Genomic DNA, 20,761 nt, shown 5'->3' with positions numbered 1-20,761 from the left:
CCAAGAATATTCAGAAGAATACATTAAAGGTTCAGAATATAATTGGGCTCTAGAAAAGTTTAGAGTCATCATCATAATCCTTGAAATAAGTATCTGACTTCCCAAAGGTATATCCTGACTTGGGTATGGATGTGTGTATATGTGAATGTGTCTCATTTTAAATGACTTATATATGGCCACACCTTATCCAACTACTGCTGTCAACATGAGGACACTGGCTTCTGGGTTAGCCTTTCAGGTTGCGTATCTGTGTTTGAGATGCTCATTTGTATAAGGTCTGGCCAAGAACAGTCACATGATGTAATTGAAATTAAAATTTTTTTTTTCATTTCCTTTCTGTTTTTTTTTTGGTCTGTGCAGTTCCCAGTGCTGCGCCTCAGAATCTGTCTTTAGAAGTAAGAAATTCAAAGGTAAAACTTTATCTTGCTGTTGTTCATTTTTACTGGTAGCCTGTTAGGCCTCAGGAGGGCTTATAAAGAGGGAGATTCTCTATCAAAACAATCATAATCAAGCAGAGAAAGAAAGTGACATAGATATTACACTTGCCAGTTTAAAGCTGGACTTAGACGCCAACTTTGGTTTATTCTGTTTAATTTTACTGCCTTTCTCTAATGCCAAAATTACTTTAGCCTTTCTGCAAGTATACTGCTGTTACTATGTAAACCATGGTGTTATAGACCTTCAACATCCAGAACCTTGGTGATGTGGTTTATGATACTGGAGCCATTTAGTACTGTGAGGTGAACCCAGAGTGAGTCAAAGGCAGACATCTGTCCTATGGTTGCACTGCTGTAGCCAGCTCTCCTGGGCAAGTTCACTGTGCCCTGAAGACCACATGTGCCTCTCAGATGCCCAGAGCCCCTCCTGGGCTGCATAGACAACTGAGACAGGCAGTCCTTTCAAAAAGTAATCTGGGACTCCTTTTCTTTTAAGAAACAATCAGCTGATAATTAACAGTCCCCTCTTTGAAAAGTTTTAGACAGAAACTATCTAATTTCACTCTTCTTACAGTAGAGGTAGAAGAGAACCTAACACTGATTTACTTCCTCATCCACATGCCTCTGGCCTCATGGTTTCCTTCGGAAACTTTCCTGAGACTTTTGCCCGGTATCTTCATTCTAGCAAAATAGATCAGGTGCCAGAGTGCACTCCCCACAAATACAGTCTCCCCATTCCATCTTTGAGGGTTTTAAAATTTAAAACTATCTTTGAGTGATTATCAAATAGCTTAGTAATAAAACTCTGAACACTCTGTTGCCTTTGTATTCCTTCTCTTACACAGTGAATTCAGGGTAGTAATACGTAAAACAGGACCAAGATTTGATATATTGTCTTTCCCTCTAATCTTGTGTTTCCTAGAGTATTGTGATTCACTGGCAGCCACCTCCTCCAGCCGCACAAAATGGACAGATCACTGGCTACAAGGTTCGCTACCGAAAGGCTTCCCGAAAGAGTGATGTCACTGAGACCTTGGTGTCTGGGACACAGCTGTCACAGCTGATTGAAGGTAAGCTGCTTTGCATGTAGGCAAAAGCTCAAAGATAGTGTCTCTCCCAAACTTTGAATTAACGCTAGTCTAATGACTGCTCCAGGCTGTTGACTTACACAAATCAAAAATGGTTTAAAAGAATTTGTAATAGTTCAGTCAACTTCTGACCTGATAAAAATTGTAAAATATACTCTTACAGATTTTGCCTGTTCTGTGGTGAAATTATTTTAATGTATTATCCACGTAAACAAAGCTACATAAGCAAAGAATCTTACTCAGTCTAGGTGGTAGCAGAGGCCTACAAAATGATTTCTTCTAACACTGACACCATTTGGGTATCCGTGACCTGAAACAGTTGTGAATGGCCACAGCCATGCAAGGAGAATGTTTGTCCTCAAGGGTATCTTTCCATTTTCTTATTTCCTCACTTGAACCCCGCAGCTCTAAGCTGCAGGAGATAAATACGACTGCAGGAGTGTTGCTGAGAAATCTCACCAAAGGAGCATTACTGCAGAACTGGTCATGGATGTTTTTAAAAGTCAGTCTGATTATACTCCAGACCCAGGTGAATAACATTTCCCAAAGATGAGGCTTTTATTTTGAATATTTAATAGTAGGTACTTATTATATACCAGTCGCGGTTCTTGTTTCTAATAAATAAAAATAGATACAGTCCTTGCCCCTGAGGAGACTATTCATTTTCTCAATGAAACATTTGATGTATAAGCAAAATACCACTTTCTTAATAAAAATAGCCTTTTGTTTATCAAGAAAATTCTTGCGTTTTAAAATTATATTTAGATTCATTCATTCATTTAATAGACTTTATTGAACTTTTATATAATGATGAGCAAAAGGTGTATGTGCACTTAGTCTCTCAGTCGTGTCTGATTCTTTGTGGCCCCGTGGACTGTAGCCTGTCAGGCTCCTTTGCCCATGGAGTTTTCCAGGGAAGAGTACTAGAGTAGGGTGCCATTTCCTACTCCAAGGGATCTTCCCAACCCAGATATCGAACCTGAGAAAGGAAGGTTGTTATTCTCTTGAGCATTAAGTTGAAGCTGATAAGGGGAATAGTATGGGTTCCCAAGATCTTGTATTGAACAACAAATTACAGGATTTTAAGGTTTAGCCAGTAATTGTTGTTTCTTTTGTACTACTTACAGCATTTAACACATTCTGCTGTATCTTTATAATATGGATCGAGTGCCTTGGTTTTAACCTGCGAGCTTTGTAGGTCATCTTGAGGGAGAGGAGTTTAGCCTCTGTACTTAACTCTCACTTTACCTACTCGTGTGCACTCTCTCCCACTTGCCCTCACTCTTACATTCCAATTCCTCAGAGGAGAGGGAATGATAACCTGATTGGTTGAATTCTTCTAGAGCCTGTTTGTTAATAGTCCAGACTGTTATCTGTTAACAGTTACAGATGCCTGTGTGGCCCACTCTGGCACTTTCTGTTCAGTGTGTGTAGGAAGGAGAGAGGGGTAAACTGACTAGGGCCCAGCTATTCTGTTTCTCTTCCTGTCTTGCTGCTTGCTTGCTTGCTTGCTTGTGGACCAACACCAATCAGGATGGGCGTACAGAGAACAGGCCCACCTCTCCTCATACCATGTGACAGAATTAGCTGAGCCAGGGCTCGTCCTGCATCCTGGCCAACCTCTCTCTCAGTAGCTCTCCCTTAGGAATTTTTGTACTAGTTTCTGGCCAGTGATCCTGTTATTTGAATAATGGGAGGTGTAGGATAATTTTTCATAACCTTTATAAGACCTTTCACAATATCTGCTATCAAAATGTATGAATGTGAACTGTACACTCAAAAATGGCTTAGATGATAAATTTTATATTATATGTATTTTAACACAAAAAGAAAAAAGTTGACTGTTACTCCACTTTGTAGACTTTTACATGTATATCTTTGTTACCTTTGATACATTCTTACATCGTGTACTTCATTAGCTAATAGTAAATATGAAAGATTGCACTGTAAAAAGGCTTTATTCCTCTTTTACTTATTGTAATACTTATGAGCAAGTAGGTTGTTGAGAAATAGATTTCTAGGCCATATTTGATGCTTAAAATGTTTCTTTTGTGGTTATGGGGTGACCCAGAGAACAGAGGTAAAGTGGTAGGAGTTACACCTCTGCTTATTTTCTGGTCTTGGTTCTGAGACCAACTGACTTTGTTCCTTTGTTGTAACTCTCATTCCTTTGGGCTGTTTTTGGTCTTAGCCTCCTTAGTAACAAAATAAAGTGAAAAAGTGAAAGTATTAGTTGCTCAGTTGTGTGAGACTCTCTGTGACCCCATGGACTGTAGCCCGCCACCTCCTCTGTCCATGGAATTCTCTAGGCAAGAAGGGGATCTTCGCTACCCAGGGATTAAACCCAGGTCTCCTGGATTGCAGGCAGATTCTTTACCGTCTTATCCACCAAGAAGCCCATTTTGCCACGCTCTCCTCCAGGGGATCTTCCCGACCTGGGGATGGAACACGCATCTCTTATGTCTCTGCATTGGCTGGCGGGTTGTTTACCGCTAGCACCTCCTGGAAAGCCCTCATTTCTAAGGTGCCTTCAAGCTCTTTTCAAAGGTCTAAAGTCTCCTGGGAGCTTGCTTTATTTTGTTTTGCTCTTGGATTCTTGGGCTTCCTATCTAGAGATAGGAGCTCCTCTGTGGTATATTTATGTATTGCTTGTTCTGTATTAACTTTAACTGAAATGTTACCAGGAAGAGGTGGTGGTGGTGTTGGTAGTTCAGTCACTAAGTTATGTCTGACTCTTGTGACCCCATGGACTGTAGCCAACAGGTTCCTCTGTCCCTGGGATTTTCCAAGAAAGAATACTGGAGTGGATAGCCGTTCCCTTCTCCAGGGGGTCTTCCTGACCCAGGGATCGACCCTGGGTCTCCTGCATAGCAGGCAGGTTCTTTACCGACTAAGCCACTAGGGTAGTAGCTTTGTACTAAGATGGTAAGTGAGATACTGGCTTTAATGGGAGGTTTTAATCTTTTGTTTTTCCAAAACTCTTGTTTCATCTGTTTTTTTAAAATTGTTTGCATCGCAGGTCTTGATCGGGGAACTGAATATAATTTCCGAGTGGCTGCTCTAACAGTCAATGGTACAGGCCCAGCTACTGACTGGCTGTCAGCTGAAACTTTTGAAAGTGACTTAGATGGTAAGAGCAACAATCAGCAGGATTGGAACAGTCTGGGTACTAACTGAAGTCAAATGAGTCAAACTATAAAGGCATAGATTTTGGGGTGTATGTGGCTAAAATCTATGAATTTTTGTGGATTATACTGCTGTCGTTCCTGTAATATAGCAAGTCTCCTGAAATGTATTTTTTATAGTGGCCTTTTGAGAACTGTCCCTGTAAGTAGAACCAGAACAAGTAAAAATGTGCAGGTGCTTTAAGTCTGGCTTTTTTACCAAGGCCATTAAGTAGGCAGATGATCTAAAATTTAAGGCTGCACCCTGTAGACTGGCCTTTGTTTTAGTTACGTTTCCCTTTTCCCTTAGTCCTAGAAACCTCGCCGTTTTTCTCACCAGTTTATTCAGTGACTCCATATGAGTGTGTGTATGTTGCCTTTATCAGAGACAAGTGCTCCGCTTAAAAGGCAAAAGACCTGGGTACTTAATGTAATTCTTTGTTTACTGATTTTTAAATAGAGGTAGGAATTTATGCCTTGAGATAATGTGTGTGAACGATACTGCAAATTGCCACCTTTTAAAGCCTCTTAGTCTCCCACCATTTAAATCAGTTTGTGGTTCTGAGTTTCGTATTTTCTGACTTACCGTATTAGTTTGGGGAGTAAATAACTGATATCATCACTGTCATGTGAAACGTGATCACCTGTTGACAGCAGGCTTCTATTTAGTGTGCTGTTCCTTTCTCATTCCACCTGATGGAGTGTGGTAATCAGCTGTGGGACCAAGAGGAGTGGGCAGCAGTGGAAAGACAGTTTATTTTTCTCCATTGGGAAGGCTCTTGGACCTCTTTGTCTTTCCTTCCAAATTATAATAATCCTGCAGTGTCTTGTGTTTCAGGTTGAGTTAGGCTGCAGTTAAACTGTGGCCGTATTTCACTATACATGCAGATTCTCTTTGAGAATTCTTGGCCATAATGGAAAAAAAAACTTAGCCCCAGATGATTTGGCAGAAGCCTAAACACCTTGCCCCAAGGACAATGAAATATTACAAAGGAAGGTGCATCTGAATCTCATCTTGCTCTCCTCTCCTTCGCAGAAACTCGTGTTCCAGAAGTGCCTAGTTCTCTTCACGTCCGCCCACTGGTCACTAGCATCGTAGTAAGCTGGACGCCTCCAGAGAATCAAAACATTGTGGTCAGAGGTTATGCCATTGGTTATGGCATTGGCAGCCCTCATGCCCAGACCATAAAGGTAGACTATAAACAACGCTATTACACCATCGAAAATCTGGGTATGTATGCTAAGTAAAGGAAGTAACTGCGGCTGTGATTTGTTTCTAACTTTTTTTTGTATATTTTATTTTTATAGAAAGCTTTCAAAAATAGTACAATTTTTATTCTTCACCCAGGTTCCCCAGAGGTTAACGTTTTATCACACGTGCTTTATCTGCTGTGTACCCAATGTGTGTGGTCAGTCGTGTCTGAATCTTTGCAACCCCATGGACTGTAGCCCACTGTAGCTCCTCTGTCCATGGGGTTTTCCAGGAAAGAACACTTCGAGTGGGTTGCCATTTCCTTCTCCAGGGGATCTTCCTGACCCTGGAATTGAACCCGTGTCTCCTGCCTTGCAGGCATACTCTTACCACTGAGCCACTGGGGAAACGCGTTTTGTCTGCTATTTGTACCTGATTCTGTTTTATCTCTCTCGGAACCATTTGAGAGTAATGATGCCCCTCCACCCACTAATGCTTTAATGTCCCTTTCCTTAAAATGAGGGCATTTTCTAATATAATCACAGTGCAGTTATCAAAATCAGCAAATTAACTGTGAGACACTATCTATAGACTTCATTTATATTTTGCTAGTTGTCTCATCAGTGTCCTTTGTAATGAAACAAAAACACTGTTTTCTGGTGCAGGATCTCATGTATCTACTTAGTGTGTTTCATTAGTTTTCTTTCATATGGAACAGTTCCTTTATTTTCTCTTTTATGACTATGACATTTTTGAAAAGTACATTTATGCCTTATAGAATGACCCTTAGACCTATGTACTATTTCATCATTATATTCAGCTTACACATTTTTGGAAGGAATAGCATAGATGTGTGTATTCTTGTCAGTACACCATATCAGGAGGCAGATGAGAGCCTAATGCTAGTGACATTAACTTTAACCACTTGGTTAAAATGATATCTTCAACATTTCTCTTCTATAATGTTATTTTTTTTTCCTTCATAACTCAAAAGTACCTTGTAGGGAAATACCTTGAGTCTTTGTAAATATCTGGTTTCTTGTCAAACTTTTACTCAGTAGTTTTATCATCTTCAGTATCATTATTATGGTGTTTCTCAAGTGGTGATTTTCTAATTCCATTATTTCTTTTGCATTTATTAGCATTCTTTGATAAAGAAGAGCTTTGCTTCTCTTCCATATTGAAGGAATGGCCAATGGGAATCTCTCTATAACTAGTTTCTCTGTCCTTTTGACATCTCCTGTCTTTATTTGAGCACTTTCTTCCTTTTTGATTCAGTAAGATGTTTCAGGCTTATCTGGTATTTTCCTAGCTTTTGCCCTTGAATCAGCCATTGCTCCTTGTTTCTTTTATAGCAAATGATATTTGGAAACCAGTATTTGAGCACTATTCATGCTCATTGTTACTAGGGTAGAAAGCCTGAGAAATCTATTAAAAAATACTACTAAAACTATAACTGAGTTTAAAAGGGCACAAGGTATAAAGTCAATACGCAGAAAGAGTTGTATTTCTACATACTAACAGTAAGCTATTTATGTGTGTGTGTGTGTATGTGTATGTATAGGAAATCTGTACACTGAAGAGTGGAAAATGATTGCTGAGAAAAATTAAGACTTAAATAAATGGAGATACCATGTTTATGGATTAGAGGACAGTATATTATTATGACAGTCCTCTCTAATGCAATCTCAAGTAAAATCCCAGTAGACTTTTTTCCTGGACATTCATAAACTTATTCTAAAGTTTACATGAAAAAAGTGAAGGAGCAGACATTTTTTAAAAAAGAATAAAGTTTAGAAGACCCATACTATGTGATTTCAGGACATATTATAAAGCTGCAGTAACTGAGACATTGTGGTAATGTTGGTGTAAAGGTTAGGTGTTACAGATCAATGGAACAGAATAGAGTTCAGAAATAGATACATGCTCAATTGATTTTTGACAAAAACACTGACATAATTCAGTGGAAAAGAAGATAGTCTTCTCAGCAAAAGGTGTGTGAGTAATTGGATAATTCTGTGAGAAGGAAAAGAAGCCTTCATTGACTCTTACAGCATACACAGAAACAGACCTAAACAAATAACTAAAACTTCTGGTTGTTGTTGTTCAGTCGCTTGGTTGTGTCTGACTCTTTGCGACCCCATGGACTGCAGCACACCAGGCTTCCCTGTCCTTCACCATCTCCCAGAGCTTACTCAAACTCATGTCCATTGAGTCGGGATACCGTCCAACCATCTTGTCATCTGTCATCCCCTTCTCCTCCTGCCCTCAATCTTTCCCAGCATTAGGGTCTTTTCCAGTGAGTCGGTTCTTCGCATCGGGTGGCCAGAGTATTGGAGCTTCAGCTTCAGCATCAGTCCTTCCAATAAATATTCAGGGTTGATTTCCTTTAGGATTGGCTGGTTTGATCTTCTTGTTGTCCAAGGGACTCAAGAGTCTTCTTCAACACCACAGTTTGAAAGCATCAGTTCTTCAGTGCTCTGCCTTCTTTGTGGTCCAACTCTCACATGCACACATGACAACTGGAAAACCCATAGCTTTGACTATACAGACCTTTGTCAGCAAAGTTATATCTCTGTTTTTTAATATGCTGTCTAGTAGAATACAGAAAAAAAATCTATGTGACTTTGGGGTACACAGGGATCTCTTAGGATACAAAGAAGTACAAATTAAAAAAATGAAAAATGAATAAATTGGGCTTCATCAAAATTTAAAACTTCTGCTTGGAAAGAGACCTGTGAGATGAAAAGGTAAACCACAGACCAAGAGAAAACACTCATCATTCAAGTATCTGACAAAGAATTTGAGTCTGGAATATGTTCTAAAAATTCTTTAAAAACTCAGAAGATAATAGTCCAATAAAAAGGTAGGAAAAAGATTTGGATGGACAGTATACCAAAGAAGATGATATATGAGTGGACAGTAAGCACATGAAAAGATTCTCAACTTCATTAATTATCAGAGAAATGCAGATAAAGCCACAATAAAATATCACTACACAACCTCTAAAACTGCCAAAATTTAATAGACTGATAATACCAGATATCAGCAAGGATGCAGAACTGGAACTCATACTTGCTGGTAGACACGTATGAAGGTACAACTGCTCTAGAAAACAGATTGGAGGTTTCTGAAAAAGTTGACTATACAATCCAACATTCCCACTCATAGTTACTTAACCAAGAGAAATAAAGACGCATATCTTCACAAAGATTTCTACACAGATGTTCATAATTGATTTATAATAATCTAAAGGGGGTAAACAAGTTAAGTGATGAATTGTACTATATCCATACAATGGAATACTGCTGCTGCTGCTGCTAAGTCGCTTCAGTCGTGTCCGACTCTGTGCGACTCCATAGACAGCAGCCCACTAGGCTCCCCCGTCCCTGGGATTCTCCAGGCAAGAACACTGGACTGGGTTGCCATTTCCTCCTCCAATGCATGAAAGTGAAAAGTGAAAGTGAAGTCGCTCAGTCGTGTCTGACTCTTAGCAACCCCATGGACTGCAGCCTACCAGGCTCCTCCGTCCATGGGATTTTCCAGGCAAGAGTACTGGAGTGGGGTGCCATTGCCTTCTCTGACAACGGAATACTAGTCAGCAATTAAAAGAAATGGGTTACAGGTACACTCAACGACATAACAAATCTCACAAACATTATGCAGAGCAAAAGAAGCAAAACACAAGAGAGTACGTACTGTGTTAATACATTTTCATGAAATTGCAGCATGTGTGGCCCTTATAGTGACACAGCAAGATGAGTGGGTGACTAGAAAGCGAAGAGGTGGGATTGACTGCAGTTGACTGGCAATAGGAGGACTCTTCAGAGTGTTGGGAATATGTGGTCATGATTTGTTTTTGTTGTTTAGTGCTAAGTAGTAGACTCTTAAACAGGTATATGTATTTGTCAAAGCCAAAAAGGTACATATAAATGGGTATATTGTGTTATATATAAATTATTACCTCAAAGGTGAGTTACAAAGCCAACATTTTGAGAAACAGTAATATTTTATAATAGAAAATGAACTGATTTAGATAGGCATATTTTTCCAAATTAGATATCATTATTGAGATCTTTCTTTGAAAGGCTTGCCTTTTAATTTAGAATCTTCCCTGACCAACCTTTTTTATTCAAATTTATTTGTAAATATCTTTCCTAAGGACAGTTTTAAGTGTCTGATAAATTACTTAGGGCTTCTCTTGTGACTTAGACAGTAAAGAATCCACTTGCAACGTGGGAGACCTGGGTTTGATCCCTGGGTTGGGATGATCCCCTGGAGAAGGAAGTGGCTAGCTACCCACTCCAGTATTCTTGCTGGGAGAATCCCCATGAACAGAGGAGTCTGGTGGGCTATAATCCATGGGGTCACAAAGAGTTGGACACAACTGAGCGACTAAGCACAAGAACAAGCGATAAATTACTTAGGGTCATCTTTTCTGGTAGAAGATAAGCAGCAATTTAATGCTTTAGTCAAAAACAGAGTAGCCTTTTTCTTTTTCCTTTCAAGAAGAAACAGCACAGCTAACCTGGGAAGTGTTCCCCACATGAACAGTCTTATAAGGCAGTTGTAGGAGAGCAAAGGAATAGGCTAGGATAAAAATACTTCTGTGGTCACCCACTCCTACTGTTTCCTTTACAAAACTACTGAAATGAAAATCCTCTTTCAGTCTAACAGGAGAAGGAAAGTAAAACACAGGAAACAGAAGCGTTGAAGTGAAGTGTGTTCAGAGGAGGAGGAGGTGGTAAGGCACAGTGGAGCAGGCAGGGAAGAAGCCTGACTTGTACTTGAAAGACTGAGGGAGAATAGTGATTGGAAACAAGAGCTGAGAAGGAGCCCTGCATGTGCTGAAGGCAGTAGACATACTTTAGTAGTAAAGAAGGTGCACACTGAGAAGCAGCAAAAAAAATTGATGTGGCATAAAGTAAAATAAACTTGCAGTATTTATCAGATAGATTTAAGATACATATAATGTTGAACAAAAGAAAAGTCAGTGGAGTGGAGAAATACACATAAGAATGCATTTATTAATCAAACTAGAGCTCTCTCTGAGCTTCAAATCTATATAAACATCTGCTTGCTGGGTATCTGTACTGGAATATGATAAATCATGATAGAATATCTTATAGTCTATCATAATTTAATCAAAATTAAAGTTAGTATCTTCTGCAGACTTTCACTCAATCAGCAAATACCCCAGACACTGTGCTAGAAATAGAGCACAGTAGAAATAGAGAATCAAGCAGATGTGATTCCAATGATTAGAGATAATATAATTTTTAAATAATTTAAATTTTTAGAATGCTGAGGAGGAGAAATGAGGTGCTACAGGCTATGTATTTAAAGAGGTCATCCAGTCTGGGATGGCCCCTTTCAGATGCACGGGCAGTGTCTGAGTAAATAAGAGTGTTGTATGTCTGCAGCATAGGGGACAGATTACACAGGTTACAATCTGCTGCACAGGTTACAACCCAGTCGTAGGAGAGCGCACACCACTCGGTGGACTGAGAGCTGGCCAATAAAGAGTGAGCACAGGGAATGAGGCAGGGTGGTGGGAGGCGTGTAGGTAGCATCAACAAGACTTGATCACTTATGTAAGGAAGGAGGGAGAGAGAGGTCTTAACGACTCCCATGTTTTTGGCTTGAACAACAGCATGCATAGTCATGCCATTTATGAACTCTAGGGAATACTGGAGCAGATCTGAAGGGGCGGAGGAAGGGGAGAGAAAGAGATATTTGAGACATCCAAGAGATGGAGATGCCCAATAGACAGTTGAACAGGTCTGGTGCTCAGAAGAAAAGTCAGGACTAATTTGCATTGGATCACACATGTATGCTAATCCAACCAAGGAAATGAATGGAAGCACATGGGCAGAGAGTGAAGAGTAGGACTAGAAGGGGGCCTAGAATCAAGTCTGGAAAATGTGTATTGTGATTCTTCTGTCCCCAGTCTCAATGAATGGCATCACCTTCTACCACGTTGTCCATATCAGCACCTTTTCCTGCCAGTCAAGTACTAACTCTTATTTATTCCATTTGTTGTCAGTTCTTTTTCACACTGGAAGACCAGGTACCTTTATATATTGCTCAATGGTATCTAGAAAATGGGCCACCAAGCAGCTTTTGAAGAAATGAAGGCCACTTGAGGTGTGGCCACCTTGAAAAACTGCCCAGCTTTACCAGAAGTGAGTGGTGTGGGTCAACTCCCCACCCTACAACACTTCAGTGGAACCCCAGTCTTCATTTTGAGACTAGACTCTTGAAGTACCTGTACTAAACCTTGCCTGGATCAGGAATGTGATAAAGCGGAGTCTTCCAGATTTGCCTTAGCCAATAGGAGAATGAATGCTATTCCAACTGTATAATATCCCTCTTTTTCACCAAATCTAACTAGCAGCATTTTACATGATCATCATCTTAGCCAGTTGAAAGCCTGGGCCATGTCTTCTCCAACCAAGAAGTCTGCATGAAGGCTAGATGAGGTTGGCATCCCAGAGAGTTAAGGACCGTCAACGGTTAACTGGTTTAACAGTTTCTCTCCTACTTCTCTAGCTTGGCTGTTCCAGTCGCTGCCTCCTTCTGAGAAGGAATGGGGTTTGTTTAAGTCCAAGCTGCACCTGTGGGATTCCAACACATGGAAATCCTACGTATTCTTTTTAATCCAGACTCTTCTCTATACAGTAACATCACTAAACCACTGATGACTTGAAGCCAAGAGAAGATTCAGGAACAGTCTCCCTTGCTCCTGGGACTACAGGAAGTTGATCCCAGCCAGTTTTTCTATAATCTGTATGCTCCCATTTCCATTCCTCCCCACCCCTCAGAATAATCCCACATAAAAAAATTTTAAAGTATGACCTGGTTTTTTTTTGAGACTTCCCTGGTGGCTCAGATGGTAAGAGCATCTGCCTACAATGCGGGATACCCAGGTTCAATCCCTGGGTCGGGAAGATCCTCTGGAGAAGGAAATGGCAACCCACTCCAGTATTCTTGCCTGGAAAATCCCATGGACAGAGGAGCCTGGTAGGCTACAGTCCATGGGGTCGCCAAGAGTCAGACACGACTGAGCGACTTCACTTGACTCGGCTTTTATTACAGTTAAGATTACACACAGTCATCTGTGAATGTTTAAAATTCTGTAGTGAGAGTTTTTTACGTGTCTCCACTTGTTTCTTTCCTTCAGACCCCAGCTCTCACTATGTGATTACCCTGAAAGCATTTAACAACGTAGGTGAAGGCATCCCCTTGTACGAGAGTGCTGTGACCAGACCTCACACAGGTAAGGTATCCTGTCCATCCCTGGTTGTCCGCATATTTTCCTTCAGCTTAAGTAGAATGTTAGCATGAGGCCTGCCCGGTGGGTGTCAGTGGAAGGAAAAGGATATGGCAGTTTAGGGTGAGGCCTCATAGGAGGGTAAATGGGCTTTCAACACGGAAAGTTCTGTTAAATCCTGCTTTGCTTTTTAGAAAATATTAATCCTGTCATGTAAACACATCTATGTAATTGTATAGCACATGTTTTTAATATGTTGGGATCTAGAAAGCGTAGTCATGAGAGAGTTAAAAGTGATTTTTCATCTTTTAGTCATGTGAGTTATAACTAAAAGAAAAAAGTTAAAGGATCTCCATATCTCTGAGAAAATATATAGGTTATTAATGGAATAAATGTATTAGATTGATAAATCCAACATTTTCTTTATTAGTACTTGAATTAGTTGGGAAAGTATTTTTCTATGTGCTTTTTATAAGATTTATTTATATAGGCAGCATAAAGCTATATGTACCATCCATTTGATAAACTGTAAATTTATTACAAAAGAGACCAAATATTTATTACTTTTCTTTGTAATTTATCTATTAAAATATCTTTAAAAGAATGATGTAAAATTTCTGTAGATATGTAAAACATGATGTAGATCTAGATCTGAATGAGAAAATTTACTGAAGTAAATATATTAGAATTGTAAATTTTTCTAAATGGTACTGGAAATCAAAGAATGTATCGCTTTCAGTAATATTCTTTTGTTTCTCAAAACAAAATTGTGACTCTGTATTGCCTGCTGTGTATTCTGGATGCTTTGCATACAGTGCGGATTTGGCATTATTCATTTTAAAAAGATAATCTCTGTCGCCTGTTTTTATGCTTTTACTTACCAAGATCAATACCATTACTGCATATTTGATAGTTCTGTCTTCTGCTCCTGCGTGCTTACAATTTATAAGTTCTTTTAAAAATAGCTTTGGTATGTCAGAAAAGAAAAAACAACATGAAATAGAATATTTAAATAAAGGGTTTGCTACTTTCTTAAATCAGTCTGTAATAGGGAAAAAACAAATTTGGAATTATTTTCTCTTATGTGACTTAAAAATATAGCGTGGCTAGAAGTACACAAGAGGAAACGTTCATAAGTCATGTTACCTAGCTGTCTTTTCTAAGAGTTGTTACAGTAAGAAAAAATCTCGCAGTCTTAATGACTTTTGCACCTGAAGGTGCATTTTCTTTAGCTAATTGGTATGTGTCCTGATCTTTGAACAAAGCCCTTGATTATTATGTGTGCTGTTCTGTTATTTTCAGTGTTCATTGGGTAGGAAATACACAGATGGAGATTATTGCTTTAGCTTGGCAATTATTCATAAATAAGGCCCCTGCTGTCTCAGATTTTAGGTTATAGGAAGGACTAGTCACCATAGCTAAATGGGATACCCATTTTAAGACCTTCACTTAAAATAAATCAGTGTGTGTGTACTTAAGTACCTGACCGAGAGCTGGGAAAGCGCGTTGGATGCTTCCCTATTCCCGTGCGTCGTGGTGCCTTTGGGCTCGTTCCGGCCTTGTTTTGACGGTGCTGCTTAGAGAATATGTCTGTTGCATATGGTTCAGGACAGCACATGAGTACAGACTTTTCCTTCTATCAAAAAGTGCTCTGATTTCTTAAGTTCATAAAGCTGTGTCACTTAAATCCTTAATAGCTGGGGCATTTCCCCAAAACTGATTGGGATTAATCAGTGGGTTGTTTTCTGAGTCTACTGGGAAAAGTATAAAATACTCCCGCATGTTATCAGCTTACCTTTCCTTCATGAAGAGTAATGCCCTTGGATTCCCTTTGCTTTACTTGAATGTAAGCCATGTTGTGGTATTGCTTTTAGACCCTGGGCATCAGCAGATCTGAATTGGACCCTGTGTGGGTTTCAGATACACCCAGTTCCAAGACCAGGCTGAGTTTCCACTGGCTGATATTCAAATTCAGATTTTAGAGGAGAGGCCCTTACATGTCCAGTGTGATAAGCAACATCCCCCAAAATTCAACCACATTCACTGAAATACCAAAATAGATCATGAGCTTTGTGTTACTTATTTAGGAAAAATACCCTTGATTTTAGAAGCAGTTTTCTTCTTTTAGTGATCCTTTTTGGATCTAAGGTAGAATTTTCAAGTTATTTAAAGAAAAAATTTTAAGACAAAGAAAAGTCAAGTTTGAATGATGTGTGCTGTGCTTAGTCACTCGGTCGTGTCCGACTCTTTTCGACCCCGTGGACTGTAGCCCACTAGGCTCCTTTGTCAGTGGGAATTCTCCAGGCAAGCATACTGGAGTGGGTGTCATGCCCTCCTCCAGGGGATCCTGCCAACCCAGGGATCGAACCCAGGTCTCCCACATTGCAGGCAGATTCTTTACCGTCTGAGCCACTGGGGAACACTGGATTACCAAATTTTATTTACCTATTCAATATACACGCAGTTTACAGTAGTAGAAAATAGTTAAGTACTATTTCTCTAGGTGCTTTCCTGCAAGTGTTTCCTGAAAGAACACAAGTGGAAATATTGTTTTAAATGAATGATGGTTATATATTAACTCTGGATTCTCTTTCTCTTTCTCCATTTCTCACCTTTCATTCCATTATATTACCTTGCATTTCCCTTTTGGTTTTGTTTATGTTAAAATGCCACTTCCATTTTTAATTACTTTTTACCCCAGACACTTCTGAAGTTGATTTGTTTGTTATTAATGCTCCATACACTCCAGTGCCAGATCCCACTCCCATGATGCCACCAGTGGGAGTTCAGGCTTCCATTCTGAGCCATGACACCATAAGGATCACCTGGGCGGACAACTCCCTGCCCAAACACCAGAAGATCACAGACTCCCGATACTACACAGTCCGATGGAAAACCAACATCCCAGCAAACACCAAGTACAAGGTACTGGCACATTCACTCTGGGTAAGAAGAGCTAATTATTCATACTTTCTGATTCTGAAGCTCTTGATTCATATGTTTCCAGAATGCTAATGCAACGACTTTGAGTTATTTGGTGACTGGTTTAAAACCAAATACACTCTATGAATTCTCTGTGATGGTGACCAAAGGTCGAAGATCAAGCACATGGAGCATGACAGCCCACGGGACTACTTTTGAATTAGGTATGTGTTGTCAGAACTTTGTCACATGGCATTTCTTCTCTTCACTAGATGTGAAAGCCAGGAAAGTCCGTGCTAATGTTGTACCACATCCGAAGTCATGAGGCGCCTCATCACCTCTCTTTACTACCCAAGGAAAGAACTAAGTGTGTGAATTGACATATTTACAGAACACAGTGAGAGCAGCTACAGCTGGAGTTCAGTGTTTGCTTTCCCAGCTGAAGAATTTTGGTTTTTTCATCACTGTTCAAGAACATTAGCAAATAGCAGAAAGAAATAATGCAGAATGTACTAGAGTTTAGGAATCATGAGACATGAGTTCAATTCCAAGGTCAGCCACCTACTGACTATATAAGCAAGTCATCCAGCCTCTCTGAAGCTATTTCTTCCATCTATAAAAGAGGGGTAATTGCTGTCTTTTCTACTTGATAGGGTAAAATAAATTACCCAATAAATAAAGCAAATGGTAAGTAATAAAGCACTGTGTAGATGTAAGGAATTACGGTTTTTAACCTTGCCTTCCTGGAAAATTGAGATAGAAAAGATGAAGTAGCCTGCCCTTTACCAATACCATGCTTGCTAGAGCCTCAGCACTTTACCAGAGCTCTCCTAAACTTCCCTGGAAGCTTTCTTGCAAACTGGTTAGTGTCTTATAAAGTCTCCCACTGGAGTATTCTTAGGGTTTTTGTCTGTAAGTAAACATGAAAGAAAAAATACAGCTAAGTAAATTAAGGGGAAAGCAAGCCATCTAATTTGAAAGTTTTGCTTGCTTTTTGCTCACTTGTAGGCCTGCCCTTCTGCCCCTTATACTTCCCTGGCATGGGGATATGTGTAACCATTGGGAGGCTCTGTCTGTTCCACCTCCCTATTTCTTTCTCTCCTTTATGTGAATAATGAAAAAAACGGAGCTATAAAGTCTCTCCAGACTGGGTTTGGCCCTGATGTCTTATCTTTGGCACAGTTGGTTGAATTTCCTACAGAGAAAAAAAAGGGATAGATTCGGAGAGAAAGAAATGCAGTGCACAAAAACGTAAATAGAACTTGAGTTTGCTTTCTTTGCCAGTTTTAAAAATACCTTTGTGCTTTCATTCCAGCCCATTAGGTAATAAATGATATTCCATTAGGAGTTTACATTTCACTGGGCTTGGCTTCCTTCCATTTCATACCAGGAGATTTCTAGTATTTCAGGAAAAGAGTAAATGTAAGGATATACTTAATATGCTGATTTCCCAACTAGTATTAATACATTAAAAGTTTTCAGCCATAATATGGAAACATAAGGGGCTTCTGCAATGCAGGAAATGTGGGTTTGATCTCTGGGTCGGAAGATCCCCTGGAGGAAGAAATGGCTACCCACTTCAGTATTCTTGCCTGAGAATATCCCATGGACAGAGGAGCCTGGTGGGGCTACAGTCCATGGGGTCGCAAGGTCCAGACACGACCTAGAAACTTCACCACCACTACCATGGAAACCCAGACTCACTGTCGTTTTTGTTTAATTGGCTTTTCTGTTCCGTAAACAGCTTTACATTTCAGAGCAATAACCTTTAATGGTTGACTATCTTTTTGGTGCAAATTTAACATAATAAAACATTAATTTGTAAATCATTTATTCTTTAGGGGAATGGTGGTTTTCAAATATCATATTTGGTTTGGAAAGCCAACTATATATAGGTAGAGACAAAGTTACTTTACACTTAAAAATTTTCTAACAAAATAATCCAAATTAGGGGAGAAAACGTAGTCTTGGGCACATTACATGACTTTTCTCATTTTCTGTCTCCTGATCTACCAAGCAGGGGCTGCAGGTGGCTTTTAATTTTACCTAACCATCCTGCCTGACCTCCCCGTCTGGGATGCCTGTTCTTTGTCCTCTCAATATGGTATTTCCTCTTTGGTACTTTGCATATTCTTCTTTTTCTTGGGGCTGTTTATAGACAGACAGTGAGTTCTTTGAAGCCAAGAGGCTGTACCCTTTATTGTGCCTTCTAAATGGAGACGGTTGAGGAAATGGTGAATTCAGTTGAAATGAACAGGAATTACTAAAAGTGTTATTCTTTTGTAGTTCCTACTTCTCCGCCCAAGGATGTGACAGTTGTGAGTAAAGAGGGGAAACCTAGGACCATAATTGTAAATTGGCAGCCTCCCTCTGAAGCCAATGGCAAGATTACAGGTAAGAGGCCAGAGATGCCTGTGAGTGTGTGGCTGTTCCCTGTTCCTGCATTCTAGGAGAATGCCTTGTTCTTGGGAGGAATGGGGGTCTCAAGACTTGACCTGACCATTTTTGGGGGTGCTATGTGACATGATGGTCCTGGAAATTGAAGCAAGGGGTGCTGTTTAGTGACATAAAAAGGAGTCGCCAGCTGGTTGTTCTGACCCATATTTCATGAAACTCCAATGGTGTGGGTTGCACTAGACGGTCTTTGGTTATGGTAGAACATACAGACTTATTTATTGTCCTCAAGAGAGCTATTCTTCTCTGTCTTTGACTACATGACCAGGGTCTTGGGGTTGAAGACGCTGCCTAATTCTATAGGGTGATACCCAATAAATATAAATTCACCTCTTTTACCCCAAAGCTCAAAAATATCCGTTAGGCTTATAGTTTCTTTTTTCATCCAGAATTGCTACTTCAGCTTCCTGTGCTCTTACAACTCAAGTTAAAAGTCTGAGTTGGCCTGGACCTCTGACAGGACCTTCAATTTTCCCTTGGACTTCCAGAGTAGAAGGCACTATGCCTTCCTCATCTTTATCAGGGAGAAAAACCTGCCTCTGATCCAGATAATGTATGCTGTGGAGCCAGAATTCGCCTCCTGAAGTTCCTTTGTATGAAAAGGTGGCCTAAGGTGACTGCAGCCGTGAAATTAAAAGATGCTTGCTCCTTGGAAGAAAAGCTGTAATAAACCTAGACAGTACATTAAAAAGCAGAGTGACCTTTGTCATTTTGCTGACAAAGGTCCATATAGTCATAGCTGTGGTTTTTCCAGTAGTCATATATGGATGTTAAGAGTTGGACCATAAAGAAGGCTGAATGTCGAAGAATTCATGCTTTTGAACAGTGGTGCTAGAGAAGACTCTTGAGAGTCCCTTGGATGCAACTAGATCAAACCATCCAGTCCTAAAGGAAATCAACCCTGAATATTCATTGGAAGGACAGATGCTGAAGCTGAAGCTCCAAAACTTTGGCCACCTGATGTCAAGAGCCGACTCACTGGAAAAGACCCTGATGCTGGGAAACGTTGAGGACAGGAGGAGAAGGAGGTGACTGAGAATGAGATGGTTGGGTGGCATCACCAACTCAATAGACATGAGTTTGAGCAAACTGAGGGAGACAGTGAAGGACAGGGGAGCCTGGTGTGCTGTAGTTCATGGGGGTCGCAAAGAGTCGGACACAACTGAGCAACTGAACAACAAAGGAAACTGAGAAGTATCTCTTAGCATTGTCTGACAACGTGGTCCCCTGGAGAAGGGAGCGGCAGACCACTTCAGTATGCTTGCCTTGAGAACCCCATGGATAGTATGAGAAGGCAGAAAGATAGGACACTGAAGGATGAACTCCCCAGGTTGGTAGGTGCCCATGATGCTACTGGAGATCAGTGGAAAAATAACTCCAGAAAGAATGAAGGGATGGAGCCAAAGCAAAAACATCACCCAGTTGTGGATGTGACTGGTGATGGAAGTAAAGTCTGATGCTGTAAAGAGCAATATTGCATAGGAACCTGGAATGTTAGGTCCATGAATCAAGGCAAATGGGAAGTGGTCAAACAGGAGATGGAAAGAGTGAACGTCGACATTTTAGGAATCAGTGAACTAAAATGGACTGGTATGGGTGAATTTAACTCAGATGACCATCATATCTACTACTGTGGGCAAGAATCCCTTAGAAGAAATGGAGTAGCCGTCATAGTCAACAAAAGAGTCCAAAATGTAGTACTTGGATGCAATCTCAAAAACGACAGAATGATCTCTGTTCATTTCCAAGGCAAACCATTCAATATCACAGTAATCCAAGTCTATGCCCCAGCCAGTAATGCTGAAGAAGCTGAATATTTCTATGAAGACCTACAAGACCTTCTAGAACTAACACCCAAAAAAGATGTCCTTTTCATCCTTTTCAGTATAGGGGACTGGAATGCAAAAGTAGGAAGTGAAGAAATACCTGGAGTAACAGGCAGATTTGGCCTTGGAGTACAGAATGAAGCAGGGCAAAGGCTAACAGAGTTTTGCCAAGAGAACGCACTAGCTATAGCAAACACCCTCTTCCAACAACACAAGAGAAGACTCTACACATGGACATCACCAGATGGTCAATACCAAAATCAGATTGATTATATTCTTTGCAGCCAAAGATGGAGACGCTCTATACAGTCAGCAAAAACAAGACCGGGAGCTGACTGTGGCTCAGATCATGAGTTCCTTATTGCCAAATTCAGACTTAAATTGAAGAAAGTAGGGAAAACCCTA

The 20,761-nt window shown here is 40.2% G+C and overlaps 1 protein-coding gene across 1 annotated transcript in view; it reads left to right on the top strand.

Annotated features, from left to right (window-relative positions):
• Window positions 1-20,761, top strand: part of NEO1 (neogenin 1) — a 240,744-nt gene that overhangs the window by 189,601 nt on the left and 30,382 nt on the right. The window contains exons 14-21 of the mRNA XM_010831422.1: window positions 361-410; window positions 1,360-1,507; window positions 4,545-4,655; window positions 5,726-5,920; window positions 13,065-13,160; window positions 15,904-16,079; window positions 16,162-16,300; window positions 18,363-18,470. Coding sequence (XP_010829724.1) covers window positions 361-410; window positions 1,360-1,507; window positions 4,545-4,655; window positions 5,726-5,920; window positions 13,065-13,160; window positions 15,904-16,079; window positions 16,162-16,300; window positions 18,363-18,470 — 1,023 coding nt within the window. The remainder of the gene's footprint in view (window positions 1-360; window positions 411-1,359; window positions 1,508-4,544; window positions 4,656-5,725; window positions 5,921-13,064; window positions 13,161-15,903; window positions 16,080-16,161; window positions 16,301-18,362; window positions 18,471-20,761) is intronic.

Source organism: Bison bison, unplaced genomic scaffold, assembly GCF_000754665.1.
Source record: "Bison bison bison isolate TAMUID 2011002044 unplaced genomic scaffold, Bison_UMD1.0 scf7180017864526, whole genome shotgun sequence".
In the NCBI taxonomy this organism is placed as follows: domain Eukaryota; kingdom Metazoa; phylum Chordata; class Mammalia; order Artiodactyla; family Bovidae; genus Bison; species Bison bison.
Note: the sequence above shows the minus strand (reverse complement) of the source record. Positions and strands in the feature narration are given on the sequence as shown.